This window comes from Gymnogyps californianus, chromosome 3, assembly GCF_018139145.2.
Source record: "Gymnogyps californianus isolate 813 chromosome 3, ASM1813914v2, whole genome shotgun sequence".
NCBI lineage: Eukaryota > Metazoa > Chordata > Aves > Accipitriformes > Cathartidae > Gymnogyps > Gymnogyps californianus.
In genome coordinates this window covers 93,612,100-93,633,276 of record NC_059473.1, presented here as the reverse complement: position 1 = coordinate 93,633,276, position 21,177 = coordinate 93,612,100, and the positions used below count along the sequence as shown (strand labels likewise).

The window sequence follows — 21,177 nt, the reverse complement described above, 5'->3', positions numbered from 1 at the left end:
TAATCTCATCTGGTAAAACGAACGCCTGTTTTTAACTGGAACACGTTAGTGGGCCCCAGTTCACACTCTCCATGGTGCAAACCAAAGTGTGGTAAGTAGGGGTGTTTGGGAGATTTGCTTTTAAAATTGTATTCCTGATCCAAATTTAAATGCTATTATAGATGATCCACATGACCCAGCCGTATTACTGTTGTATTTTTATGTTCTCATAGCATACATATATTGTGCTGTGCACTCATCGTTGTAGTTCTTTACTTGTCCATGGTGATACAGGCATTAAAGCATGGAAAAAATCTATTTCTAATATTTAAATATTACGTTACCTGCCTGTTCCAAACCCAGTCTCATAGAACTGGTCAACCACTTAGTAAAAAAAAAAAAAAATCACAGCTGTATGTTTCTTCTTTTAACAGCTATCTGTAGAAGGAATTGCAGAGCTTATGACATATTGAGATACCAACAGATTGAGTGTTTCATTTTTCCCTTTCAGATATTATCTAAGGAACAAATTGTGGCTTTTGGTACAAAGGCTGCAAAAACATTCACTTTAACAGCAGAAAATTCCTGGGCTCCTTTGGCATGTATACTTGTATTCTATGTTGATGAGCTTGGAGTGGTTGTAAATGATGCTCTCACTGTCCCCGTTCAGCCTGTTTTGGATGACAAGGTAACTATATTGAACTTGAGTCTGAGACCATGTTTTTGTCTGTTTATTGCATGGTAAACAGTATTTTAGATCATAGGATTGTAAATGTAAAAACTTCCTCATTGAGGATCTAATCTGAGGTTTGTGTAAGTCCTTGGAAAAACTTTTGACAATACCAGTGCAGTTAGGGTCCAGCTGTTGTGTATCTGAAAAATTTCTACTAGCCCTATGTTTTCCACACAAACAGACGCACAGCATCTCCTTGTGTTTTTAATAGTTTGGTCAATTACTGAGCCAAAGATTGCTCTGGCCAATATAGTGGAAAGGTACTCATAAGCGCTTCAAGTGTGGAACTGTAAACGTTTATGAAGACCTTGTTCTAGCCAGGCAGTGGTCACATTGTATTTGGTGTGCCATCAGTGAAGGTGACCAGTGTTTGTGTTTCATGTGACCATGCATACTTTAACTCAAAAAAGCTTGAAGATGAGTGGGAAAACTACTATTGCAGCAATGAATTGATTTTTCCAGCTTACTTAGCAGGATGAGATTTGGTCCTTTGTGCAAATAAAAGCCTCACTGTGACTTTTTACAGATGAGACCACCCAAAGGCTCTCCATGGGTTCAAATTCTTCCTCCCCTATGGAAACTTTAACACTTATAACCAGACATCAGTAGGGAGGCTGTTTGTCTTACTCCTGCATGAAAAATTTCTCCATTCACTTCATGATTTATCCAAACTCAGGATATGAGCATTGTTATCACAGGATAAGGAAGTGGAGAGACAGGATGGTGAGGGAGCTGCAGGCACACGTTTGTTGATTATAGTTATCATGTACCAGTGTCTGAAGAATCTAAATAAATAGAAAACAAATAAGATAATTTAGTTGAAACTTGGGAGTTTTAGGGTAGATATAGGAAGATATTTCTAATGAGGAAGGCATAGCAGTTTGGTTCAGCCTTCTGGAAACAAATTGAAATCTTTCCACTGATTGCAGTGTCCACAAATAAGGTCGCATTATATTTTGTAGCAATGAGGTAAGGCCTGGTCTTGAAAATACCAGTTTGATTAAATGTAATTTATGGATGAAAAACACGATCCTAGTGTATATACAGAGAGGTTGAAAAAGTGAGATGATAAATGATGAGAATTTAATATCAGCCTTTCTGTATTTACTATATTTCACTGGATAGTGAAAAAATGTAAGATAAGGAAAGAACTGATCTCAAAGGCTTCAAAATTTCAAGCTATTTCCATTTCGCCATTTCAACGCTAGCCACTGACATTAATTCAGTACTGTGGTAGGCTACTTTCTCTGTAATTTTTAGCCTTTCCAAGCGTTGAATTTCTGTAAATGAGTTGATAAAATCAAATACACAGAGCTGCAGTGCCACAGTGTACCCAGAAACAAACCATTTTTCTGCGTGAATCCGTCTGATGCCCATTGACAGTGAAGCACATGGTGCTAGTCCCATTTATGTTGGCAACATTAGTGTGTTTGCTGTTGATTTGTGATTTTCATACTGAATGTGCTTGGAAGATACCATTACACAGATTTATCAGAGGAAGGGTATGATGAGGCTGTAGATTCAGACATCTAAATACGTGTATTTACATGTAGGGTCAGGATTCAGTTGCTTAAGCACAGACATCTAGTGTCCTCCAAGAGGCCACAGGGTATTCAAGATGTCATCATGGGACGGGTGGATGTTTCAAAGGTCCTATGGGAGACCTATCCCTTTCTGGAATGGAAGCTGAGGGTCAGACAGCGTGCTGTGGGACATCTCAAGTGGTTCCAGCTGCCTTCAGGTGACTGAGTCTCATCTCTGTATGTGAGTTATGTGTCTAAACTCAGTTTCCAGAGAATCAGTTGCCTCAAAAGAGTGTGGCTTGAAGTTATTCTTCCTGGACTTCAGTGCCTGCTCCAGAAGGGTAAGTTATGTCTCCTGTCTGGCAGCACCACTGGGCATGTCTCGGATACCTTTGAACGTCTTAAAAGGTACTAAGTGCCAATGTTTATGCATCTGAATCCCACCTGCAGCCAGTACAGTCAGTGGAGCCTGTAGGACTGTTTTATTCACCACCGCTTGGATTTATGCTTCATGGTGAGCCAAACTGCTATGTAGTCTCCATTATTTCTTTTGACTCCGTGTGTGATGGGAGCTTAAACACTGAACTGAAACGTGGACAGCTAAATGTAGGTAACTTAAGTGTGGAGCTGAATTCCACCTCAAGACTTTGCAGTAGTGGTGTTTTGATGAGGGAAAAGAGTAAAATTGTTCATTTAAACAGAAATTCTGCATTGTCATCTGATGCAGTGGAGATGGGATGCTTTAGAAATACCTTACAGCAGATGACCCTTCCTCTCTTCAGTACCCTGGGGAAGGCATACTGATGCTGTATTAGCCTGTTTATTTCCTTCTTCCTTACCCATGTGCCTATTACATATATCCCTTTTCTGTATTGATCTCATTGTGGAACACCTAGTTGTAATCTTTGAGGGCTGAATTTTTTCCCAAAATAATCTTTCCCTAAATACGTTACATGCTGTGTTGTGCATTGATAAACAGCAAATGTGTTCCTTTTACTGCCCTCAGCTGTAGAAACTGGTGTATCCTTGTGGCTCAAGAGATTGCTGCTGGTGTACTAAGAGCTGGTTTAAATGACAATAGAACCTGATGCTGACTTCCAGTGACTGATCAGTCCAAGGAACTGATGAGCTGGGAGAGCACGAGAGCAAAATGAATGCCATAGTATTTTCCCAAAGGTGGTAGGAAAAGCAAATCCAGAGTCTTAATTATAGCCAATTAAGCTAAGAAAATATTTCCTCGGAGTTGTTCGTGGCTGTAAATATCACTGTATAATTTAAACCAGTGCTATTTTTTACTTTTTTCTAGATTAAAATCTCTTGGAGCAAAGATAAAGTCAAGCCATCTGAGAAAATCTCCCTTAAAATCAGTACAACAGAACCAGGATCAGTAATTGGACTTGCAGTTGTTGATAAAAGTACAAAGCTTCTAGGAGAAAGTAGTGACATAACAGAAGATTCTGTAAGTAAATGGGAAAAAAGGTTTTCATTAGTGTGTGTATGAAAGATGTATGTTTATGGAAATGTTACAGTTTATATGCTGAACGAGTAATGTTCTTTGGGCAGGATTTTTAGTCCTTAATTATGCAAATATTTTTTACTTCTGCAAGTAGTTTATCAATATGAGCGGAAAAGACTGTAAGGCTTACAAGGTAATAGGCCCAGCATTTATAATTCCAATTAATACTTTATTGTTCTTCCATTTGATAAACTGCTCAGTTAACACTTGGCAGTTTCTTCTTTCAGGAAAGACAAAAAAGTCAGAAAAACTCCCTAATGATTTGTGCTTTGTGCTTTCTAAAATTAGTGATATAAGATAAAGACAGAATTTTATTTTTTGAAGAGCAGAATAAATTATTAATCTCTTTGAATTCCCTTTACTTGCAGAAGCTCTAGTGCCTCAACAATTTGAAAGAGCTGACAATATACATCATTCCTAAAGTGCTCAAATGACATCGCCTAAGTGCCATAGAATATCAGTGGGCTGTAGGCTCCTATTTTAGGCTTATATAGTCTTGGTCACTCTTCCATTAATCATGAAACCACTGCAGCCTAATCTCCTTCATCCTGTCATGGATTCTTTTCTCTTTGACATGAGAGCTAAGCAAGCTACCACTTGAGGTACAGCTCTATGAATTAGCATCTACAACAGTGAAAGTTCTGAAAAATGTGAGTTTGCATTCACTCTTTGGATGATTTTGTTTTTCTTGTCTTAGGTCTTCCATGAGCTCAATTTATACAGCACAGTGCAGTATTTCCCCCTGGTCAGAGGTTCTTTTGGTGTCTTTCAGGTACTTTTTTTTTTTTTTTTTTAATTCTAAGCTGGGGTTTTTACTGCTTAGTGATTTGCCCATCACTTGCTAGAAAAAAATGCCCTTTTAAAAGTTTGGGACTGTAGACTATGTACTGTTTTCATGGCTTATATCGGTTTTGAATTGTGGAATTTATCAATATGTAAATACTCTGCAAAGAAATACGTTTATACTTTCGTGAATATGGATTGCTTTATGCTTGATATTGTCTTTCCTTTGAAAAGTTTCAAGTCATTAAGGCAATATTCAGATTCAGATGATCTTAGTTTTGTTGGTTCCTGTATATTACTTGCTTTAGTTCTATGATTGCTTTATTATGATGACTTTATTTTCTTAAAAAGAAAGAAAAGAAAAAGAAAATAGATAAGCACTGTTGATGTCCTGAATGTCCTATATTGAGATATACTGTATAAATTTTATCCAGAAATGCAGCCTTTGGGTATCAACTGATGCAATTCTTGAGGAGGATAAGGAACATTTTCTTTGTAAGTAATAAAAATAACTGTAGCCAAATCTAATTTACTGAGTGGGGAAGGAGGTCCATGGGTTAGGGCCCCTATTAGGTCTTCTTACTGTACTGTGTACAGGCTGCATCCAGCCTTGCAGACCATTACTGTTTCCAAGGTTCAAGACATACAAAATGTATATGACTAGTATTTTAAAAACTTCCTTTTTGCTGCTGTCCTGAGCGACACTACCCCTTAAAGGCCTGAGGGTGAATGGAGTTTTTATTTGTAGTTCCAGTTGATGTATGTTGCAGTGCTTTGTCATGTGTAGCCATATTACACCAGTTCAATAAGCACTCCAGAGAGGCCATGTAGAAATTTAAGTTTGTGTGAGACTTTTTTTATTCTTAAAAAAAAACAAGCAAGAAAAATAAATAGTTCCTAATGTCATGGAGTAATGTTACCATATGTTACACAGCTATAGATTATACTCCAAACACTGTATTAATTTAACTTTTCTTAACTGTATTAATTTGATTTTTCTTAAACCTAGATATTTATAGGTAGGACAATATTTTTTATTTTGTAGATGGTGGAATGATACCCATAGAGGATGGTTTCGGTGATGATATGCCAGTATCTAAAAATGGACCTCCTGATTTCAGTAATCTCTACGTGAGGACACATTTTCCAGAGACTTGGCTTTGGATCGACACTAAAACTAGGTATAAGATTAGAAGCAAATGGAAACTGATTTACACTTGCCATTGTTATTTTGTAGGTTTCAGCAGCATTCTGCACTGGTGCTGAAGAACACTGCTTAAAAATGTAGTATTATATTCTACTACCACCTAGAGGCCACAAGTGAGATTGGAGACCCACCAAATGAGGCTTTGTACAACTGCACAAAACAGGGCAATGCCTGACTGAAGGCCTTGTAGTTTCAATAGAAACTAGATAAAAATCCTGGAGACAAAAGAAACTCTCCTCCTTTTACAGATGGGAAGATACCAGATAGGTAGACCCAGTCTTTTTCTCTACAGTACCTGAGAAGATGGTGATTAGCCCAGAACGGGAAATCTGTTCCTGTCTGCACCTAATTCAATGGGCAGTTCAAACTGTCGAATGATGGCGAAATCTGACCTGTGTTGTGAAGCACAAATCTTGTATTCTTTCACTGCTGAGAAGTTCGGGAAGCAACCGTCATCTGGGATTGTTTTAAAGGATCTGTAAAAGTTGATTACATGTAATGTGATTCAATGTAATTACCTTCAATTCATGGAATTTAAAATAATTTAAAATTTTTTTAATCATTTTGATCCCATCACAAATATTTCTAAATGATTAGGAAAAGAAAAACAGATAGTAAGCAGCTTTTCCTGCCAAGAGTTTGGACTTAATTTTTGATGCATTTTAAACATTCGTGTCCACTTACTGATGTCTGTAAATGGATGCTTTTGAAAGTCTGCTCTCCCCTTCTGCCATCAGATCTGACACAGACACCACAATGGAAGTCATGGTACCTGATACCATCACATCCTGGGTAGCCAGTGCTTTTGTGATGTCTGAAAACAGCGGGCTTGGAGTGACGACTGCTCCGGTGGAGGTACCATGGCACTAGACAGTTCTTTAAATGCTGGTAACACTGTAGGTTATTACTGGAAGCGTATTTTAGTTCTAACAGCAACCATCTCCTTATACTAATAAAGTGATTGAGACGCCATCTGTATTCAAACTGTAAAGAAAACATCATCACTGAAGACATATGTGATACTGTATCTGCCCCCCCCCTTCCTGCTCATATAAATATCTCAGACATTACACAGACACTTGGGTGCCTACTTCTGTTGGAGCAGTTGTTTTGTTAGTGCACTGTCGTGATGTGCCCACTTCAGAATCTTCGTATGTAGAAAGGGGGAATGACTGCCTGAAGACAGCGTGTTTCCATATTTTCTTGGCTCTGCCAAGAGGGCTTTCCATGAGTTGATAGTGCATGCAGGGAGGTTTGCACAGACTAGCTGGGAAGAGGTGGCTGGGATGGGAGAGGCATGTTGTCTGCTGGAAAGATCATGCTGCTGCGCTGCTCCGCTAACACCCCAGGAGGGAGGACAGGAGAATTGCTTAAAGACTAAATTCTGGCCTCGCTTTCATTTATCTGTCAAAACCAGTCTTGGACTAAACATAGGTGCTACTTTTTGGGTGACTTAGCTTGAGGAGAAGAGTGGACACTGAGAGCCAGTGGTGGGATGAGATGCTTTTTGCTGCCAAGTTCCTGTCTCCTGAGGCTCTTTTTGTGCTTCCAAGTGTTCAGGGAGTTTAGCAATTTAAGCTAAATTCAGCACTCCTCAGGTTAGATCTCTAACCTGAGATTCCCAACGTACAAGTGCAGTTGTCCTAGGCTCACTCTGTATTCATGGAAACAGCTACTTATAGAGAGTTATTTAGCCTGTTTAGAATAGGAATTACTTTTTGAAGTCTCATTTAGCTGGTATTTTATATACTTTGAATAATCCTCTGAAGGTAGTTATCTCCTTCCATTCATTATGTAAAGATCCTAGAGAAACTATGTTCCTATAACTGAGACAACTCCACTTAAGTGCCTAAGGCTAGAAAGGTTGAAACTGTGCAGTACTGGGTCATGGGTTTCCAACTTGATGCCAGGACTACAGCAAGCATAGCTTGGAGACAGCCAATTACCCATTTAAGTTCTCATGTCCTCAAATTCTTGGGGAGGGGCAACTTTAGGGATCCAAACCAAGATCTAGGTCCAGATTTCATAGTTGGCTGCTACACCAGACACAGAACATGTGCTTTGAACATCCTGATCATAACTCCCCCACAGAATTTGGAGCCCGATCTGGATTTTGCGGCTAAGGGTCCTTTGAGACTGGAATCGTGATTCTCATTTCTTTCACTCAGCTTGGCAGAGATGGGACAGAAAGAGGAATAGTTTTCTGATTCAAACTGTATGAAAATGTATACTTGGCCTCTCATCCTCAAATTTGAGAAGGCTGCAAGTAGAACAGATGTTGAGATTATTATTTAACTATAATCACCCACATGCACTGTTCAGTACTTCACCCTTGTTGAGATGTTTAGATTGCACTTAGAGTTCCATATGGCTGAAACATGTTAATCAGTACCATACAGAGAGGCAAATAAAAGAAATGCATGAAAACCGTAATGGGGAAATAAATAAGTGACATCTGTGTGCTTAATGTCATTTACTGCTTTGCATCTTGTTTTTATTTGACTTCTACTACACAGAGCATTGACAATTTTACCCTATCGTATTTTATTGTAATATACCAGAATATTCCTGAGTGTAAAACTTTAGTATTACAAGAGTTTTAGAGAAAAGCAAAACAAAAAAGACAAAGAAAATAGGTACATAGGGAAAACCTTGACTAAGAACTAACCAAAAATTCTCCATCAGAACTTCTCTGATGTCTAATATCTAAAACAGTTTTTGACACTGAAAGCTTTAGCAAACAACTTTTCAAAGTTTTAAAAAGAAAACGTTGGAATATTTGCAAGCTAGAAAGAAAGCTGAGGGGTTTTTTGGATCTGCAACTCAACTCAACACTTGGAAGAATTTTTTAAATGAAAACCAAATTAAAACCATTTTTAGTTGACATTTCAATAATAAAAGATATCATGCTTCAGCCATTCTTATTGTACAGATGTTCATAAACAGTGAAATTTTGATCCCATTCAGCTTGATGAGAGCTTACCACTGAGTTCTTAGAGCCAAGACTTCATCCAAAAACCTCTGTTCACAGATAAAAGTAACTGCTTGCTGGGATATTTCTGCAGTTTTAATTAAGAAAAGATGTATTTTTAGAAATATAACTAAGAACTTCTGCCTAGATTAATCTTGCAAAATAGCACATCATTCTAAGGTGTTGGTGAACTACAGAATTTGGGGGAGTTAGTTATTTTGTATTCCAACATGCGTTTCTGTATTGACTTGGAGATAGGGCAACTGACAGATTCTTAATCATCCATTCCTTGTGCACTCAAAACAGTTCACAGTTACCTTAATAAGATCTCAGGACAGATCACAGCTTCCAAACTTGCCAGATGACTTAGTCCCAATTCAGGTGCCTCTGTTGGAACTTGCCCTGTCAAAGCTGTCAGCAGCTCTCATCTGAATGGCGTCGCTGAGTTCCCACAAAGGTGCTAACGACCAGAAGCATCTTTGGCTTCTGCTTCAGCCCTGCAGTAATACATTTTGTTAACTGTAGAGTACAAGTAAACATATTCTGTCATCTGAATTTAAAAGTGATCAGAAGACAAGTTGTGTAGTCATTTTTTTGCTAGTATCTGATTGTAGGGTTTCACTGCTGATTTTGTTTTGCAGCTAGAAGCTTTTCAACCTTTCTTCATTTTCCTGAACCTTCCATACTCTGTCATCAGAGGAGAGCAGTTCATTTTGGAAGTGAACATCTTTAATTATTTGAAAGAAGAAGCTGAGGTAAAATAACAATCTCTTTGTACTTGAATGTTACTAGACACTGCAGGGTTTTCATCACTGGTGTAGACCACGTCTTTCTCTTGTGAGAACTTCGATATTTTCTTCAGTGGGTGGACCATAAAGCTACTTCTCTATACACAAAAAAGGTGGCAGCTTACAAAAGCAGTTTTTCAAAATTAACAATTTGTATTGCAAATGTTACTGTATTTACAGGTTACTGTGATCCTGGATATGAACGATGCTTTTGAAATTATTCTAACATCCAATGAAATAAATGGTACAGAAAATCAACAGTCTATATCTGTACCAAGTGAAGATGGGAAAACTGTCCAATTCCCAATCAAACCGAAACAGCTGGGAGAGATTCCTATCAAAGTGACAGCAATATCATCTGCTGCTTCTGATGCTATCATCCAGAAAGTTTTAGTAAAGGTAAACAGTCTGCAGCTTCGCTTGTTCCGGAAATAAATTGTTCCCTAAAATAGACAACAGAGTGCAGCAAAAAGGCAAACCAATTTACTTGTCTGCCTCTTGCTCTGTAAGGTTGCTTTTGGGTCAGGTGGCTTTAAGTAGAAAACACTTCTTTTAAAATAATTTCTCCTTTAAAATTCTTTAGATCCCCTTCCAGGAATGAACACATAGATCTGTTCTACAACAAATAGTGTGTCAAATGCTTCTGAAAGCAAGGTGAAACATATTTGTGCATCAGTGAACCCCTGGTGCTACAGCTAGCTTAATAATCTGTGGAGAGTGGACCAAATAACTGTTACGGATAAGTGCAATCAATTTTGCCATACACCTGGCTTTAGTTCAAAGCCTATTTTATATGAACATTTCTGTATTTTGCTAGTGGCGGAAATTTAGCCCCCAGACTTCCTGATAAACCAGAAAGTTTGATAACTGATAAGACTTGCCTAACTTTGAACATTTAAGTCTGATTCACACTAGGCTCCATTTCAGTGGAAGGTGGTAGACATTTGTACACCTCATCCTAAAATAAATGCTTAAGATCATAGAATCAGAGAATGGTTGAGGTTGGAAGGGAGTAGTCCAGCCTTCCTGCTCAGGGCAGTATCAACTACAGCAGGATGCTCAGAACCATGTACAGTCAGGTTTTTAATATCCCCAAGGACAAGGACTTCACAGCCTCTCTGGGCAGCTTATTCCAGTGTTTGAACACCCTCACAGTTAAAAAAGTATTTTTTTATGTTTAAAAGGAAATCCCTCTATTTCCATTTGTGTGTGTTGCCTCCTATTCTGCTAGTGGGCACCACTGAGAAGAGCCTAGCTCCATCTTCTTTACACGAAATACACAGGTATTTGTACACATTGATGAGACTCCCCTGAGCCTTCTATTCTCCAGACTGAACAGGGCCAACTCTCTCAGCCTCTCCTTAGACCGCTTAAAACCACTGTCCTGCAGGGTTATGAGCTGTTTTCAGGTGGAGCCACTTACTGCCCTTTCTGTTGAAGTTCAGTTGTTGTGCAGAAAAGAATAAAAGCCTGTTAGACTAAGGTGTAGGCTGAGGAAAGAAACCCATTTATTTTCTCTACTTCAAGGACGATTTTTTTCAAGGGATTTTGCATGCATGAGGAAATGAAACCTTTATGGTCATGTACCTAACTTCAGTTTAAGTCCTCCTTGTATGCAGGCTGTAGGATTGCAGACAGCACGAAAGGTGCCACCTCTGGCCTTGGCATGTGCTCGGCCATGGAGCTCAGTACTTGGCATGGAGCTCACTGGAATCAGAGATGCTCTCATTGACTTTGCGGGTGTATTTTTGTAATTAACACGTCGTCTTGAGAAGCAAATAGTGGAGGTAGGTCTTTATAAGAAAAACATTTCCGTGTCAGTTTGGATGGGCCAATAGCTCAGGTTCTTGATGTGTTAGCAAGCAGCACGAAATACCTGACAGTGTTTTAGATCACTCAGTACAGTAAGCACACAACTCCTGTCCTAAAAGCAACAAACTGTTGGAGATTACAATAATCCTGTCTTTATTTTGATAGGCTGAAGGATTGGAACAGACGTATTCTCAGACAGTCCTTTTGGATTTGACTGGGAATAAACCACAAGCAGTGTCAAAAACTTTGGATTTCACTTTTCCTTCTGATGTTGTAAGTGGCAGTGAGAGAGTGCAGATCACTGCTGTTGGTAAGGATTATCTTATTCTGTTTCCATCTTTATTATTTACTGGTCAGCTATATATTTTTTTTTTAAATAGTTTTTTGCCTGCTGGGATTTTGTTGAACTCAGTATCTAAGATATGTGTGCCCATAATCCAGCTGCTGGCATTTTCTGCACTGCAGGCATAGGTGGCTTTTAAAGAACAGAGCAGTTGCCAGTAGTAACTAGTAGTAGTAAACTGTCAAGTAGAGCATGGAGGCTGGTGTGTAATAACCTGAGCTACCCTAGCAGGATTTGCCAGAGCTTCTCTCAGAGACCCTGCTGAAGGACCTTTACAAGATTTTGCCCAGTATGGCTGTTGCTTTATAGGTTTTTAGGGAACTGCATTGATTTTTATTTAGAATCATAGAATGGTTTGGGTTGGAAGGGACCTTAAAGATCATCGAGTTCCAACCCCCCTGCCATGGGCAGGGATACCTTCCACTAGGTCAGGTTGCTCAAAGCCCCATGCAGCCTGGCCTTGAACAGTTCCCGGGATGGGGCATCCACAACTTCTCTGGGCAACCTGTTCCAGTGCCTCACCACCCTCACAGTAAAGAATTTCTTCCTAATATCTAATCTAAATCTACCTTCTTCCTGTTTAAAACCATTACCGTTCATCCTATCACTACACTCCCTGATAAAGAGTCCCTCCCCATCTTTCCTGTAGGCCCACTTTAAGTACTGGAAGGCTGCTATAAGGTCTCCCCGGAGCTTTCTCTTCTCCAGGCTGAACAATCTCCACTCTCTCAGCCTGTCCTCATAGGGGAGGTGCTCCAGCCTCCTGATCATCTTCGTGGCCCTCCTCTGCACCCTCTTGAGCAGGTCCATGTCTTTCTTAGGCTGGGGGCCCCAGAGCTGGACACAGTACTCCAGGTGGGGTCTCACAAGAGCAGAGTAGAGAGGGAGAATCACCTCCCTCGACCTGCTGGCCACGCTTCTTTTGATGCAGCCCAGGATGCGATTGGCTTTCTGGGCTGCAGATGCACACTGCCCGCTCGTATTCAGTTTTTCATCCACTAATATTCCCAAGTTCTTCTCTGCAGGGCTGCTCTCAATCCACTCATTGCCCAGCCTGTATTTGTGCTTGGGATTGCCCCGACCCATGTGCAGGACCTTGCACTTGGCCTTGGTGAACTTCATGAGGTTCGCACAGGCCCACCTCTCAAGCCTGTCAAGATCCCTCTGGATGGCATCCCTTCCCTCCAGCATGTCAACTGCACCACACAGCTTGGTGTTGTCGGCAAACTTGCTGAGGGTGCACTCAATCCCACTGTCCATGTCACCAACAAAGATGTTAAATGGCGCCAGTCCCAATACCAACCCCTGAGGAATGCCACTCGTCACTGCTCTCCACTCGGACATTGAGCCGTTGACGGCAACTCTTTGAGTACGACCATCCAGCCAATTCCTTATCCACCGAGTGGTCCATCCGTCAAATCCATGTCTCTCCCATTTAGAAACAAGGATGTTGTGCGGGACAGTGTCAAATGCTTTGCGCAAGTCGAGGTAGATCACATCTGGTGCTCTTCCCTTATCCACCAACGCTGTAACCCCCTCGTAGAAGGCCATCAAATTTGTCAGGCATGATTTGCCCTTAGTGAAGCCATCTTGGCTGTCACCAATCACCTCCTTATTTTCCATGTGCCCTAGCATAGTTTCCAGCAGTATCTGCTCCATGATCTTGCTGGGCACAGAGGTGAGACTGACTGGCCTGTAGTTCCACGGTCTTCCTTTTTTCCCTTTTTAAAAATGGGGGTTATGTTTCCCCTTTTCCAGTCAGTGGGAACTTCCCCGGACTGCCACGACTTCTCAAATATGATGGGTAGTGGCTTAGCCACTTCATCCGCCAGTTCCCTCAGGACCCACGGATGCACCTCATCAGGTCCCATGGACTTGTGCACCTTCAGGTTCCTTAGATGGTCTTGAACCTGATCTTCTCCTACAGTGGGCTGTTCTTCTTTCTCCCAGCCCCTGCCTTTGCCTTCTGTGTCTCGGGCAGCGTGGCTGGAGCACTTGCTGGTGAAGACTGAGGCAAAAAAGTCATTGTGTACCTCAGCCTTCTCCATATCCTGGGTAACCAGGTCTCCCGTTTCCTTCTGGAGAGGGCCCACATTTTCCCTAGTCTTCCTTCTATCACCGACGTACCTATAGAAGCTTTTCTTGTTGCCCTTGATGTCCCTGGCCAGATTTAAATCTATCAGGGCTTTGGCTTTCCTAACCTGATCCCTGGCTGCTCGGACGATTTCTCTGTATTCCTCCCAGGCTACCTGCCCTTGCTGCCACCCTCTGTAGGCTTCCTTTTTGTGTTTGAGTTTGTCCAGGAGCTCCTATTTAATTGCTATATTAATAGATTGAATCATTAATTCAAAATAATTTACCATCATGCGTTAGACTAAGCATAGGAAGACCTTATGGATGGATTGTGTTATTCCTTTAATTTATTTAATTTACAATATTATGGTATTGACTATCCATTCTCAGAGTTAGAGAGGGAGTTGGATTTTAATAAGGAAGGTCCTGCAAAGTTTGCTAGTATGCTGTTTTAATTCTGCTTGTCTGCAGAATAAAACCTAAAACCTGACTGTTGTTTCTTGTGACACCTAGGCTTTGATAACTGCGGGTGAGAGAAGAAATACAGGAAGTTTCAAATATGTACTATTACTGAAACATTTTCCTGGATTAAATATCTTTTGTATCTTTTGTTTGGGGTTTTTTTTAAATGGTGGCTGTTTGAAATTACTCTGTACTTGGAAAGGTCTGTGGGGAGATGGGTCAGTGGACACAAGGTTGATCAGAAGGTGAAATATCTTTTCTGCCTGGTTAGTAGTGTTTAGTACACACGTTCCTAGTGTATCATATTTTCTCCCAGTTTAGATGATACCACTCTTTATGTGTAAGGTATGCATTTATTTGCAATAAGCTTTAATTTATTTTCATTAAATTTTATCTTTCAGGTGATTTACTTGGGCCTTCTATCAATGGTTTGTCATCATTGATTAAGATGCCTTACGGCTGCGGTGAACAGAATATGATCAATTTTGCTCCAAATGTTTATGTTTTGCAATACCTGACTAAAACCAGGCAGCTGAGAGAGGATATTAAATCAAAAGCTCTATCATTTATGAGAAAAGGTCTGTATGCTTAAAAGAAAGATGTTAGATTTTTAAGAACTCTTACTAGTAGAAAGATATCTGTGACTCTGCATTTGGTATTTGAAATACTGCTCTGTTGGTGTCATGAGAACTGGAAGAAAAGCCCATCTTCTCTTTCTTTTCCTCTTTCTTCTGGGCTGACAGAATTAAAGAGCAAATGATTTTGTTTACAAGGGCAAGTTTGCTCAGAAAAAACGTTGGTTTTATATAGTTTTTTTCTGGATGAGAAATGCATTTTAGAAGGTAATTCATATGGATTTCCTAGGTGGTTGTTATTTCTCCTTTGATAAAACCATGTGTGAGCAAACTTTTCTGACCTCTGCTTGAGGCACAGAGGTTGAAAATTAGTCAGTGGGCAGAGTGAACTGTATTCATCCCATGTGTGTATCTGTCTTCAGTGACACCATCCCCATCCTGCCATGTCCTTGTAGAGCTCAAGGAGTGGCATTTGCTCTGGTGGCTGGCTTTCGCCCACCCAAGTTTTAGACTTGATCAGAAGTGAACTCTGTGCTGGAAGTCAAAAGCTGGAAAATTTTAGTTGGAAATTGTTGCATATTTTAATCGGGAAATACTCCAGGGCATCACAAAGTGCGGAGAACATAGTTGTGCTATGCTTCTCTGTGCCTTTTGGATCAGGCAGTGTCTAACTGCGATGTACTGTGCTCGCCACATGTCAGTCTGCACGCTGAGAGCCTGGTTCACAGAGAGGAATGAGGCCATCCTCATGTGAGCTGCACCCCTACTAAGGCACCATGATGACATTTTCAAATTTTGTTTGCTCTCTGTAAGTCTTTGTTTTTGGTTTTATTTTTAAGTTGTTGACATTTCCCTTGGAAAAGACATAGCTCAAAATAAATTTTCCTTTCATCGAGATCCTAATTTTCTGTCAAAAGCAGTTAAATGATTTTTTTAAGCCCTTCCTACATGGTTTAGTTGAAAAGTAAGGTGGGGGGGAACAGATGTGTTATGTAAACAGCTGCTCTGAAGTTTGTAAGCAATCTACAACTCTTTGAAGCCTGAGTTTTGCTACCATAATTTTCTGAAGTTTTCCAGTAACAGATTTATTAAAGTTATTTCAAAGCAAGTGAAAATTATAGGATTAAATGTCACTTAGATACAAAGCATTGTGTTACGTAACTTGCTCCTGGGGCTTTGAATTTAGGTACATGTTTTTAACACTATAGTAGCCAAAACAGTAAGTATGCTGAAATATTTGGAACCTTAAGATAGAAAAGAACCACAATCTAAAAATATTCTGTTTTTTTGCTGTATTTTAACAATTCATTTCAGCTGTTGCACTGATTTTTTTAAAATATAATCTTAAATTTGAAATTTATCTTTAGTTTGAGATGTAACTTTTATAAGCTCAGTTTTTGAAAGGATTGTCATGAAGTTTAATTTAAAACAGACTTTATTTCACATGTCAAAATTCACTAAATATTTGAAAAAGTGACCTCATAATCTGAAGGAAATATAATTAATTTTAAGGCTAAATGCTTGTGAGAAGAAGGATCATATAGCTAGCAGAGACTGCTATATGATCTTTCTTTTAGCAGTTATTATTTACCTAGAGCAAAGGCAAAGCAAAAGAAAAGTTGCTTTTTAAAAAAATTCCTTCAGTTGTGGGAATGACAGATCCCATTTTGAAATCACTTCTTCAGAAACAAAAAAAAATCCTGGTTGGTCTGAAAACTTTGGTGCTAGACCCAAAGTAAGCAACGAGTTTGAGCAGCATTTCCAAGCTGTTTGAAATGTGAGACCCTTCAGTCTTTCACATATTTCTGAAGTCCTTTCCATCCTGATGCACTCCTCTTTCAGCCTTACTCAGCGAGCCTCCTACATCTCTTGGGTTCCAGCCAGTCCTCTGGGAGTACTAGCATACATCTTCGTAATAGGATCCTTCTTTTCCTTGCCTTTCTGCTTGTATGTGTTGACATTTGAAGTATCGTTTTTCATGTCTGATTGAGTGTCCATTGGAACAAACGTGGTGGTTCACAGCCCCCAGGTCCCCTGTTCCAGCATTTCTGCAGGCTTCCCTGTGTTAGATACACTCGTGTTTGGAGACTTTTGCGTGACTGCAACGGGGTTGGCATTGAGAAGAAAGCAAGCAGACTGTAGGAAATGGCTGAGTGATCGCTCCGTCCTCCCTCTGGTTCTGCTCATCTTTCTGATCCTTCCCAATCTGAACAAATTCTGAGATAAATTTATCCCTGTGTAAGGGCTGCTCAGCAGTCTTTGTTAAGCAGGCTGTTGGTCTTAGTTTAGTGCTTTTACACTGCCAGCGAGGTGGTGATTATAATACTCATTGCTGTATATTGCCTGTTCTGCAAAGAAGATGACAACCTCAGTTTTCAGGCCTTGCAGTCAGATACTTTTGAAGAGAAAGCAATCTATTTGTATATACACATATATTTGTGTTCCTCATAGCACATTATTTTAAGGATTAAACTTTGACAGTGACTTTTGCTTTCCTTGGTGAGAAATACCACTCATTCCTTCTTTTTTCCTCCCACTCAAGAGTGCTTGACTCCTCAAGATCATTAACTGAGATGACAGATTTTTCTGTATGGGAAAGATTCACCAGTTTTAATCATGTAATTAACCACTGTCGTTGTGCTAAATACATTATAAAAACCCTATATTTAAGTGGAAATTGTAATTTCAAACTCTTCTAAAGAGACAAAAACTAAACCTGATGCTACTGGGATAAGAGTTTATATGGGAAGGTGCACTGGTATACTGTAGCAGTTCAGATTCACATGTTTATATCTCTTCTATTATAGAGAGATCCTGACTGGGATTTCATCTTACACTGTAACTTAGATTGAGGGGCCAGGCTATTTGTTCCTCAGTAATTAAGGCTGTGGTTCACTCACTACGTATCTATATTCAGGATACCATGTAAGCAGGTGATTAATCCTTTATCAGTGAAAGCAAGGAACATTTTGCAGGGGAACGGTTGTAGCTGGATGGACCTTATGGGATGTATTTGTAAATTCATTTGTGTAGGACTTAATGATGGTTGCCTGAGGGTTTTCCTTCTGCCTGGCTGATTCAGTATTGTGTCTGTATCTGTCAGGTGTTAGACTAATGGATATACTTTCTTAATTATAACAGCCAAAATAGTAAAGCCAAGGAAAAAGACAAGGTGGAGGGAAAGAAGAAAAGATGTCTTGTGAAATGTTATAAATAGATACGATCATTGTTCTGGATACACAAATGGCAAGCAAAATGTAAGGGAAGGAAGGCTTTAGATATCAGAAACTACAGTGAGTAGCATATCATAGGAAGCTCTTCATTTCTAACATTAACAAACATTGGTTCTGCACTGAAGTCAGCTATTGAGTAAGGATGCTGCTGGTGGTTGTGAGCAGCTAGTGAGCCCTTGGGACCCTTTTATTACAGATGTTCAGCAGTTAGGAGAAAGCTGCACTTGTTCTGGATACTGAAAAATCTTTGGATACATTTTAAATGGATCCTTCTCAGGATCTCAGGATCTTCAGATCTTTTGAAATTTTTCACTTGTTTCAGAACAGCACGCTTTTTCTGATAGCTAGTCCTTTGATTTGGCAAAAGCAAGCTACTGAAAGGGCCTGTTTTTCAGCAGCATTTGTAGCTTTGCTGTACCCTTGCCCTTCCAGTTGAAAAATACTTCATTTTTGCTTGTCCTTCCTTCTGCTGGAAAGATAGAGCGTTTCTGTAGGTGCACAACTCCAGCTCCCCAAAGTGACGAAGCACTGAACTATAGCTGCTACTCTGCTCTGTGCTTGCTGCTGTGCTCCTGGAGCCACCGAGTTATGTGGGAGCGTGTGTCTCTGCACCGCGCTGTCGTGTTTGGGTGGCAGATGAGCGGGAGCAGGAGCTTCTGGTTCTGCTTTTGTAGATGGATCTTTCGTGTTACTGCTGCCTGCTTTCTCGTCATCTTCTGTGCGGTTTTGTGTGTTCCTACATATTTGGGAGATTTGTTATGAAATACGAGCTCAAGTTCTGCCCTTCTCAGCCTTAGAAAGTGCCTTGCTTCACATCAGCAGACAGTTTGTGCTGGAACCCACATGAGAGGAAAGTGTTCAATACCTGTCTCTGCTTTTCCACTTCAGGCTACCAGAGAGAGCTGCTTTTCCAGAGGGATGATGGCTCTTTTAGTGCCTTTGGAAATGAAGATCCCTCTGGGAGCACATGGTAAGTAGTTCTGCCAGATTCACTGTGGAATTTGAGTATTTTAGATATTTTCCCTGCGACTAAAAATTTTTAGTGAAGCTGGTAAAAAATTTCCAGCCTTATTAGCCTTCTGCCTGGTTTTCATTAGGTGTTTAGGCCAACTCTGAGGTCATTCTGGTGGATAACATGCTGTCAAAGCCATTATTAGGGCAAGGCTTTTTAATTTTGCAAAAGATGAATGATGAATTATTTTAGCCAGGGGAATAGCTTGGTCTGAAAGTTTTTCTGTTGCTTTCCTCAAAGGAATGAAGAATGATAATTAAATGACTTATTCTTGCAGTTGACTGAAACCATTTAGGGCTATGTGATCATCATTGCTTCCAACAGATTTTCAGTTCTCTCCATACTGGAGGCTGAACACTGACTGAGGCATTTCCTAGGGGGTGAACAGAGTTACTGGTGGTAAACATTTGTGCTACTTACCTCTCTCATACCTCCTTTTTTTGAGACTGTAAATACAACTGAAAAAGCCTTTTCAGTGCTGTATTCCACCCTGAGAAGCATCGTGAGCATAGTAGTGGAAGCCAGATAGATAACAGAGGCAAGTTCCAAAACTTTGTTCAGCTAACCCATGTTCAGTTAGTTTAAATATACTTACGTATTTCAGTACATGCTGCTGACTTTAAATAGAACTATCCCAGTTACTGTCCCACTGACTGAGTCACTCCTTCTGGAGTCAGTGAGCATTTTTCATTGACATCAGCAGGATTTGCTTTAGACTCAATATTGATGGATTGGAAAATGAAGATAATTTATCTGTACTGGCAACTCTGGTACTTAAATAGTGCAGTGACAGGTTACATGAATGCACGTTTGGCAAAGAAGGGAGTCAAAGCAGAACTTGGCATTATTAATAATAAAACAACAAAGGTTGTTTCAATGATGTCACAACATGATTGTGATAATGTATTGGGTCTAGCTGAGATGGAGTTAATTTTCCCCATAGCAGCCCTCATAGTGCTGTGCTCTGTATTGGTAGCTAGAAAGGTGTTGATAACACACCGGTGTTTTGGCTACTGCTGAGCAGTGCTCCCAACAGCATCAAGGCTGTCTCTCCAACATTGGAGAGACATACATCCCCCCCCACTAGTAGGCTGGGGGCGGGCAAGATCTTGGGAGAGGACAGATCCAGGACAGCTGACCCAAACTGACCAAAGGGATGTTCCATACCATGTGACGTCTGCTCAGTATAAAAGCTAGGGGGAGGAGGAGGAAGTGGGGGGCATTCGTTTGTTTACGTTTGTCTTCCGGAGCAACCACTACGCGTACTGAAACCCTGCTTCCCGGGAAGTGGCCAAACATCGCCTGCTGATGGGAAGTAGAGAATAAAATCTTTTGTTTTCCTTTGCTTTTGCACGGAACCTTTGTTTCTGCTTTATTAAACTGCCCTTATCTCGACCTACGAGCCTTTCGTTTCATTTTCTCCCCCTGTCCAGTTGAGGAGGGGGAGTGATAGAGCGGCTTTGGTGGGCACCTGGCATCCGGCCAGGGTCAACCCACCACAGATAATTAACATCACGCTCATAACTGCATTACTTTGTAAACTATGATTTTTGCCACTTTAGCCTAGCAGCAGAAGGCAGGAGAGCAACATTTGAATACATACATATATGTGCTGGCAGACTTGGAGTCTATACTCTGTATTTATTTTTGAAACATAACAGCTGCAAAAGGGGTCATCTTTAGGAACAAGCACATAGCTTCATTTTTTGGTGGCTTAAGCTTAGTCTGCTTGCTTGTCTGGGTGAGGCATGTGTTTTCCTCTGTGCTTGGGAGGTGTGTGTAGAACACATCAGTATTCTTACATCATGTTAAACAGAAGAAGCTGTAATACATTGCTAATTTTGTCGTATTTGATTAACCTTTTCCCCAAGGTTATCAGCTTTTGTATTAAGATGTTTCCTTCAAGCTCGTCCATTTATAGATATTGACCAAGATGTACTCATGGATACAGCTAAATGGATTGTCCGGCATCAGAAATTAAATGGAGAATTTCATGAGCCTGGGAAAGTGTTACACAGTGATCTTCAAGGAGGCACCAATAATCCAGTCACTCTCACAGCTTACATCATGTCATCCCTCCTAGGGTTCCCAGATAAACAGGTACTGGAATTCATAAATAGAATTCATAGAGGGACATCTGAACAGAGACAAAATTTAACCTGATTTT

At 40.2% G+C, this 21,177-nt stretch overlaps 1 protein-coding gene across 1 annotated transcript in view; it reads left to right on the top strand.

Annotated features, from left to right (window-relative positions):
* Positions 1-21,177, top strand: part of CD109 (CD109 molecule) — an 86,658-nt gene that overhangs the window by 39,680 nt on the left and 25,801 nt on the right. Inside the window, exons 14-25 of the mRNA XM_050894440.1 lie at positions 491-667; positions 3,542-3,694; positions 4,449-4,523; positions 4,969-5,029; positions 5,580-5,715; positions 6,479-6,596; positions 9,354-9,467; positions 9,681-9,899; positions 11,478-11,622; positions 14,592-14,768; positions 18,887-18,968; positions 20,882-21,110. Coding sequence (XP_050750397.1) covers positions 491-667; positions 3,542-3,694; positions 4,449-4,523; positions 4,969-5,029; positions 5,580-5,715; positions 6,479-6,596; positions 9,354-9,467; positions 9,681-9,899; positions 11,478-11,622; positions 14,592-14,768; positions 18,887-18,968; positions 20,882-21,110 — 1,686 coding nt within the window. The remainder of the gene's footprint in view (positions 1-490; positions 668-3,541; positions 3,695-4,448; positions 4,524-4,968; positions 5,030-5,579; positions 5,716-6,478; positions 6,597-9,353; positions 9,468-9,680; positions 9,900-11,477; positions 11,623-14,591; positions 14,769-18,886; positions 18,969-20,881; positions 21,111-21,177) is intronic.